Genomic DNA, 9,713 nt, shown 5'->3' on the forward strand with positions numbered 1-9,713 from the left:
TGATAATTAATTAAGTGTGATATAGAAATTAAGTTTAATATCATGCATACATTCATCATATAACAATACGCATGATTAGATTAAAATAAAATAAAATCATAACATATTATGATTGGCTATCACATTATATTGAAAGTTAAATAGATATAAGGGCTGAACTATATATGTTAAAACATTGTTAGAGTAATTTGAATTAAAGGTTTCAAGTTAAGATTTTATAAGTATTAAGTTGATTCAATTTTAGGTAACCTATATGCATTGATCTTGATGATTTTAAGCTTAGGCTATGTTAAGAAGAAGAGTAATTTGGATTTCTGTAGGTATCAATATGTTCTGGGAGGTTAAGCTATGAAAGTGGGAACTGCGAAGTTAATTCTGGAAAGGTTATATAATGACTTTTTCTAGATATATTGTATTGCGTGCATTGAAATCGACATTAGGATGCATTTCATGCACTCATCGCATTTCATATAGATTGTGAATGCATGCTACATGACTCACGTTTATCTGAAGAGATTGACACTTTTTGACTAAAGACATTCATAGTTTATAATATTAATCATTTAAGTTTATATGGTTGTAATCAAACATATAATAACGTTATAGCATCTTAAATGTATTAGCGTTAGTAATTAAAATGCAATCATTAGTCGTTACTTGGATTGCCAAGGTAGAATGTATCGACGAACATGATCAATTTAAAACTACAAATGAGATCGATGACATGAGAAGATCAAAGGCTGTGATTAAAAGAAGTCCTCTCTAGCAGCAAGGATTCGGGTACAATCTACAAGGAAATAGAGATCAAGAGTTTTGTTTTCAAAGCAGATCGATTGGAAAGGAAACTGAATAAAAAGCTGTTCAGTTTCTTGTGCCTCAAGTTTATAATATATGGAAAGTAAAGATCAGTTCATGAATCAAAAGAAAATCAAGATCAAATTATATCGGATTCTGTCATCAAACGTATGAGTGACGTTCAAGGCATTGAGGAGCTATAAGAAGAGAAAAAATTCCCACCAGTCCATTTTGCACAAATAGCTTACCCGAGAGAGGATATTTGAGAAGGAGTTGGACTCCACTCCGACCTCTATTTGTTGTCATAGGTTATTTAGGGTTAAAGGGTTGGGAAATGAGAGACGAGAGTACTAGCCGGTCTTGGCTAAGTTGAGTAGGGTCCTAGAATAGGTTGGATAGCCTAGGTCTAGTTTTCATTAGAGATTATCAAATTATTGGGATTAGTTAAGTAGTGCGGCTTGTGCACAAGCTCCTAGGTAATTCAGGAGGAAATCTCCAATCATTGTAAGAAACTGCTACTTAGCGAAATAGCCCGCTCACTTAGGTATTCGTTAACACACCGACAATGATATAAATAAAATACGCAAAGTGTTTGCACTAAAATCTCTTGGTGTTAATCTCTTGTTATTCTTTAAGTTATTTAATCTATATTTTGCCAACTTAACCACAACGTTTATATGCTCCAACAGTTCGATCTATTGAGATCAATATAGTAAGAACTGTTCTTCCATCAAATCACGTTTTTGCAATACTGATAGAATCCATATTCGACTCGGGATTGTTTTCGTATCCGCCCATGTAACAATTGGTCGAGTCGCTACTCGTTGAGATGTTATTTTTGTTATCAAAATCAAATCGAACACACACAACGCAATATCTTTCATTTGATGTTTTTGTAAGTCTCTAAACCTCATCACCTTGGAAAGACTTATTACTTGTATGTCAGCCGTGTAGATTCAATTAACTTCAATATAGTTATAATTGATATATCCTCAAAGTCTCAAGCACAAACTCACGTATCTCAAAGAGACGTTCATCACTAACAGTTTATCACACAATCAGTTCAACAGATCTCTAGATCACCAGATCTATTGATCTATATATTGCAAACTGTTGCTGATGTATCTAGTTCAGTATCAATTCAACTGAATCGGATCAGAAGACACTAGTTCAGTATCAGCTAAGCTAAATCAGTCTAAACGATACTAGTTCAGTATCATCTCAACTGAACTAGTCCACCATTGTTCAACACTAAGTCTCAGTTTCCACAGTCATCTAGAGAAAAGACTTAGGCGTCATCCGTTTACCAGACTAAGTACATAAGCAGATCGTACAGTACGCTTTGTAAGTTCTTGTGGCGCCCCTCCTAGTCCTGCTAGGGACTAAGAGGTCGCTACGTGTCATTGCTTACATCTTACTAAGTCTTGTAGGACTATTTTTTTTATCATTCCAAACTTTATATCACATTGCAAACCTTATACACATAGCCAAACATTTAAACTTTATACATAATCACCATTCTTACTAGACATACCTTAGACTTTTCTAAACAAAATATACATAACAAAAGACTAAATGTGAGATCTACTGCCGCGTAGCCCGACTTGAAATGCTTGGAGAAAACCATGGCTGCTCGTCGAGCATCCTTTCTTCTATTAACTAACCTGGAGGGATAAACATAAATAATTTTTCGAAAACAAAGCATAAAGCATAGTGAATGAACTATATGTTCTATCAAGTTTTCACAACACAATAGCATCTGAAACCCTTTAAAACATTAGACTGATAAGCAACATCAGAAAGTTCTGAGTATACTTTAGATACATCGAAAATATAACCTAAGTCATAAAAACCATTTCTAAAACAATCTTAAAGCATTTAAAACAAGCCACTTCTGGGTTATCTTGGCCGGGATAACCACCCAACCTTGGTAGCAGGCTGACTTCAAGGTGGTTGCGTAAAATGCGCGACCTTTCTGTTCCGTTGTCACTATAACGAGAATCATTCAGCTAGAGGTCTAACGAACATGAATGAGTGTGTCATATACGCATAACCTGTCACTAGGTGGTCCAATAACCTGACACTATATGGGTATCCGTCAATTCTTTATCTGTACTTGGGCTTTTCTATTTTTCTGAAAGCTTTCTAGAAGGATTTTCTATAGCTTTTCAAGGTCCCTCCAGTTTCAGAAAACATACATATGTATACCAATTTGCAAAACAATGTATAAACATTTTCATGATAGAAAATATGATACACTCACCTTGTGATAGTTAAGCTCTCCTAGCAACCATGCCTTCGGCAATAATTCTCCTATTATTGTCTCCTCCTATAGTCAAGACGTAATTGATTTAAGATCAAACTTATTATACTAAGATTTCCTAAATGTCTATACCATATTTATTTAAGAGACTATATCGAAATGCTATAATTCTCAAATGCTTATGATACACATGGTAAATAAATAGCAACATAGTCCATTTCCTCCCACATAACCAATTCCCAGAATTCATATAAAGAATCACTACTAAAATTTTATTAGGTCAAAATTTATGAGATTTCCATCAATTCAAACTACAATTTTATCAACATAACTTTCAGTATCTCAATTGTAATATCAAATTCATAGACCTCTAATCAATATACATGTTATCAACATAATCAAAGATCATTCCTTGATTTATTTGAATCTCTAATAAAATAAATCTATAGAAATGAATTATAATCAAACTTAATTCAGCATATATTCATACCAGCTTCAAAATTAAAAGTATATTTAATCAAATTACTACACAAACAATAAGCTAATCAAAGTAATCAAACCAGAGTAGTTGATTCAGAATTCATATTGATTAAAGCTAAAAAGAAGTGGTTGTTTACCTTTGGCCGTATTTGATTCTTTTAAAAAAATTCCTGCTTTTCCTTATGGAGTCAATGAATAGCTAATTTTTCTTTTTTTTAACTATACGTCTCCTTTTATAAGCTCTTCAAGGTTATCTATTTTAGGGTCAACATTTTTGACTTCAATTGTATCAATTCATATAAGGTCGGTTTTCTTCCTAAGTTTATCTGAAGGATTCATCGACTAATCAACTAAATAAATGCTATTAGTTATCATGTGTACAGATATACATCTTCTTTAAAAATATCTCATACACTACCCATCTAAAATATCAATGCTACAACTTGCCAATTAATTATTATATCTTTTACTTATATTGTATAATTAATTGCTGTCTAATTTTAATATCAGTATTAACTATGAACACATTTAATTTCTAAGTATTCGGTAGTCATTTTGAATTAATTTATTCTATTTAACCAATAACAAATTAATCAATTTAAAATCCTGCATATATATCAGTCAAGTAGAAAAGCCTTCTAGCTAACCAGATCAACACACCAAACCGACTTTTGTTTTCAATTCTTCAACTTGCTATTTAATTACTATTTCAATTTTTTTTATATTGTACTTCTAAGTTTAAAAATTAGTTACTGTCTAATATTAAAATAAAGTATTAGTTCTAAACAAACAAGGTGTTTAGTAGTCAACTTCTTACTAAAAGCTAACATAGATTATCAAATTTACCAATTCAAACCCAAAATTAATTCATCCGATTTTATAGACCTATATCCATGATTTAATAATCTTGAAAATTATTTTATAATAATGAAAATATATGAATGAGTTTATTTACATCTAAATGTCTATCGTTTATCGATATTTCAAATTAGGGTTGCGGGTGTTACAGTTCTGCTTCAGTTCCTACTAAACTATCTCTTTATAATTTAATGCACTTAGTTTATCTGTAGGATGTAAACTCGTTTGTTAGTACTTGTCCAGTCACTACTAACCAAATACTTGTTTGTTATGTTTTATAGTTTATTGTACTCTGAATTATCGTTAGACCATTAGTTATAAATTGTGCTAGTTCATACTGTACTACTATATTGCAGTTACTATTTCTAGAATTACATTCAAGTTGTTAATTATAATCTGTCTAGTTAGTGCTTATTTAATATCCGCTGTCGTTTAGTATCTTACTTAAGAATAGGTTGTTAGATCTATGTTTAGTTTTTTCTTAAATAGATCATTTGTAAATCTAATTAATCACTTTGTTAAAAAGGAAATTATATTCAACTAATTATTAGATAACGTTTCAGTTGTATCTCGTTGAGTTGTCATATTAGGTGACTTAATCGAAAAGAGTTAGAGCTATCAAATTTCATAGATTTATTGGTCAATACTGATTATCGGAATTGCTATAATAATATTAATGTTATAGGTTACGAAGATCGAACGGGTGACCAGGTGTGAGTCATCCCAGCTATAGTCTCATTTTGGGGAGGTAAGTATCGTATATAAGATACTACGTAATATAACGGTTTTTTAATAAACCATTGTCTTAAATATTTCCTTGATGGTAATTTATTTTATTATATGATTTGATTTGATTTGAAAACTTGATTATAATTGTTATTCAGAAAAAATACCACATTTATAATAAGAAATTTCTATATGTTAATATCGAGATATATTTTATAACTTGATTTTTGAGCTATGACTGGTTTTTGAATATATATTGTTAGATTTGAAACTTAATTTGATTGGTATATGTGTAAGATAGGGCCGTAAAGCGATTATTGGACTATCTAGTTTTGATCCTGTCACTTGCTATGACTGAGGATAGAGTGACCGATTTATAACGATGGCGGGCCCACGGTGAGGCTAATGATAAAGCACCTAAGCCAAAAGACATTGTGGCGTGTCATTACTCGTACCTAGACATGTTCTAGGGAGCACGTGTCATAAAAATTATACATGATAAGTAATTATGATTTTATTGAGATTTGACATCAAATTTATATTGTTATTTACTTGACTTATAAAATTATACCATGATTAGTAATTATTATTTTATTGAGATTTGAAATCAAATCTAGATTGTTATATACTTGACTTATAATGGGATCATGTTTTATAAATTAGGGAAATTGATGATTTGAGAATATTAAATATTCTTTCTATTAATTGATGAACCATTTCGTGATATTTCAAACAGTTTCTGTAAATGTTATGGATATGATTTTGTATTATAAATTCTTAGACTATGGTTATATTGTCTTGTATATTATATTTGGTACTTACTGAGTGGCCCCCACTCATCCAAAAGTATATATTTTTTTTTCAAATTTTGCAGGACTAGGCTCGATACCATAGTCTCGTCGATTCGAAAGACTTGTTTTGGAAGTTTTCGACCATACTTTTGGTATATCTCCCATGTACATAGTTGTTTAGACTTGTAAATTATCGATGTAAACTTTTAATCCAGGTAAACTCCGTGTTGGTAGAACTTAGTTGTATGGTTTGCGATTTTCTAACTTGTGAGACTGTTATGGGCATAGACGTTATATTGCTGATTTTCGTTTAAGTCGGAGGTTGTTATGTAATTATTAAATGAAATCATGGTGTTGGTTGCATATGGGCGTAGTTTAATATGTTGAAACTTGTAGAAATCTCGGAATTGAGTAGATTAGGATGTCGATCATGACGTGGATTTGGGTTGTGATATTACTAGTGTTGAGGTCCTAGAAAATTAGGTCCAACTCAATGGAAATGAAAACTATTTCATGGTAGGTTTTTTAGAAAAGCGTATTTTACTCGAATCTCGTACCTTTTCTAAACCCTTTCATGTTATTCACTACAACATTTATGAGAATATCATGAACAAGTTTAAGAGCAACTCCAATGGAGTCTCTAAAGTCTTATGTGGCATTTTTAAGAGTCTAACATATAATTAGAGTAAATTATAAAGGCAGCCTCTTATAAGAGATGTTTGTAAATTTGGAGACGGTCTTATAACTCAATAGTGTTTTTCTTGTTTTTCCTTTTTTTCTTATGTGTTTTTCTTTCATATTAAATATTTTCCTTTTTATATCTTGATATGGTATAATTAAGAGTCTCTAGTATTGGAGTAAAATGATAAAAAAGTCTTTTATTTATCTCTTATCATTAATGTGTTAAAAATTTGGCAAAAATAAGAGACTCTCCAATGGAGATGCTCTAAAATTATGGGGTTGCTTGATCATTTCCTGCAGATCCATCTTGTAATAGTGCTCATCTGAGCATGTTGGTCCTCGGATGAGTTCTGTCAATATCAATAATTCTACATCTTCATGATAATGGATTGAAGTTATTATTTGTTTTCAAGATTTTTGCAAGAATTTTTTAAAGTTGGAGCTCATTCCTTGCATTTGTTTAACCTTTAATCGGAATAAATGACGGCTTCGAGTTTAAGTTTTGTGAATGAATGTTTTAGAACATTGTGATTTGATTGTGTTTAGAGTTTTTGTTAATTTCACTTTCAGAAAATTTGTTTAAATTAATCTATTGGCTTTAAACATACGTAACAAATGGCTTTCTCAAGGATCAAAGCTGAAAGCCTAAACATTTGGTTAATCAAATATATCTTAAACATGATTGTCAAACAATATTCGATCACTTGAACTTGGATTTCGCAGGTAATAAGTCTCATGACCATCTGGCCATGATCTAATGAAAAAACATTGGACATTTCATATTCAACGCTTTATATATGAGATACATAAATATAAATCGAGGAGAAACAATTCTTTATTAGTATTTATAACTTGTTCTGAATCAATACACCTGCAATTATGTATATATAATATATATATTTACAGAAAACAGTTTTCAGTTTTTAATTTAATTTGATTCCGTGCTACGTTTTATTATGATTGATAGATTCAATTTTCTAACCATTTTATTTTGTTTCAATTCGTTTAGTGCATACAGTTCAATTTCTATCTCTTACATATTTTCATTTGCATCTAAGTTGTTAATTTATTTGTCAAAGTATGCCAATTTTTGGCACCCTGCCAACCGAACTGCGTAACCAAAGCGACCTTTCTCGTTTATTGTTTTCTTATATATTGACGCAAACGCCAAATATTTACAATTTATAGAGGGAATGAAATCTTCATGAATCCAATTATGTTTTTACAAGTCTACAACTTGCAATGATTGTGCCTTTATGGGCAATATTAGGAGACCTTGTCCACAAATTTAGGGGATAACATGTTTAACTAGAAACAATCTAGCACTTCATCCATTCAAACTGAAAAATGAACCGTAACAATTTGATATCTCACGAAAACAATATTACAACATTTGTTAGGAAAGACACGCATGTGTGTTCCTACACGTGAAATACACACTCAAACTTGCGATCTTGAATGCTAAGGGCAATCATGTCAGAATAAGGGAATATAAATTCACAATGTTGCGAATTTAACTAAAATCGAAAATCGTGTGAGCGCCGCACTTCCGAAAGAGATAAGAGATATTCATAAAACGACCGCTTTCGTCTAAGTTGGTTGCAAACTAACATTGATCGAGAAATCGACGATGGCAACAGAAGAGGCTACTCTCACTTTTCGCACACCAATATCAAAAATCGATTCCAATGGAATTGTCCTTTGATATAATGAAAAAATTGTCGATCAAACCACTTATGAGATTCAGGTGCCTCTCCAAGTGCTACAATAACATAATCGGGAGCTCATCATTCACAGCCGCACACGAGCCTTCTCATCCTGATGAACCAAGACTTTTGATCGCTTTTTCGACAAAGCTTCTTTCCGGTCAACAATTCTTCACAACATGCTCGGAAGGTGGATCATCATCTCATCTTATGACCATGATGTCATCTAATTCTAGGTATGTTGCACCATCAGTAAATGGATTTGTTTGCTTGGATTATGGTATTCGTTCCACCATTTGCAATCTAACCCTAAATAAATCTATCAAGCTCCCATTCATTGCACCACCTTCTATAGTTTCCTCTACTTTTTTTTGTGTTAACTCACTTAGATACGATTCGTACACAAATCAGTACAAGATTTTAAATACTTGGACTTATCCAACTCCTGATGGGGCTGGTCAGATAATGGAATATAGGGTTTGCACATTAGGATAGACAAACCATAAATGGAGATTGCTCAAGGGAGGTCCAATTTGTTATCCCGAACGTGAAAGCGTCAATACCGATGGATTTATTTATATTAGGGCTTGCAAATCTATGGAGGGCATTCGTGAATTAATTTTAATAGAGTTTCAAATTGAAACTGAGACATTTGCTGAAATTGAACTCCTCGATGGTCCTCCCTAAAATATGGTGCATTCTAATTTAATAAACTTTAAAGGGAATCTCGCTATAGCTAATGATGTCTTTAACTATGAGAAGAGTATAAGTATTTGGATTTTTTCAGATGTGATTTTAGAGGAGGACGAGGATGATATCGATCCAGATGATGATTATGAGTGGGCTGAACTTCGTAATGATACGCTTCCGGAAGATTGATCAGAAGTGAAAGAAAATGAAACTTATTACATTGTAGGTATTTTTGGGGAGCGTATGTTACTTGCGCCTCGCACCTTTTCCAAACCCTTGCATCTTATTTACTTCAACATATGTGACAATATGAGTATGAAAAGGTCGAAATCAGGGGGCTGCCAGATCATTTCTTAACTGATCCGTCTTGTGATAATGTTTGTGTGAGCATGTTCACCCCAAACATTTTTTTCCTCTAATCAAATGAGTTATGCCAATAGTACTTGTCGCACGTTACATATTCAAGAAGTTAGTTTTAAGTTGAACTTTCATTCCAATATATTTTTAAACTTTTCATTCAGTTCAGATGTAATGTGCTTAGTTGTTTAAGGATTTCCGTCTGTGACTGTATCAAGTATTTGGATAATTAAAGTTTTCAACAAATTTATGGATGTTGAGTATAACTATGGTTTTTTGTCCTCGAAAGAGAAGAAAAGGGTTTTAGTCCATGATTTTTATATGTTTAATATCCTTTTTTTGTACTACAATTATGGCACCCTCTTC

At 32.0% G+C, this 9,713-nt stretch overlaps 1 protein-coding gene across 1 annotated transcript; it reads left to right on the forward strand.

Moving 5' to 3' along the window:
- The first annotated feature begins 8,303 nt into the window (after positions 1 to 8,303).
- Positions 8,304 to 9,179, forward strand: LOC139881036 (F-box protein At1g30790-like). The gene is made up of 2 exons (XM_071865573.1): positions 8,304 to 8,757; positions 9,088 to 9,179. The coding sequence occupies exons 1-2, from the start codon at positions 8,304 to 8,306 to the stop codon at positions 9,177 to 9,179; spliced, it is 546 nt and encodes a 181-aa protein (XP_071721674.1).
- The last annotated feature ends 534 nt before the right edge of the window (positions 9,180 to 9,713 follow it).

The sequence above is a fragment of the Rutidosis leptorrhynchoides genome, unplaced genomic scaffold (assembly GCF_046630445.1).
Source record: "Rutidosis leptorrhynchoides isolate AG116_Rl617_1_P2 unplaced genomic scaffold, CSIRO_AGI_Rlap_v1 contig106, whole genome shotgun sequence".
NCBI lineage: Eukaryota > Viridiplantae > Streptophyta > Magnoliopsida > Asterales > Asteraceae > Rutidosis > Rutidosis leptorrhynchoides.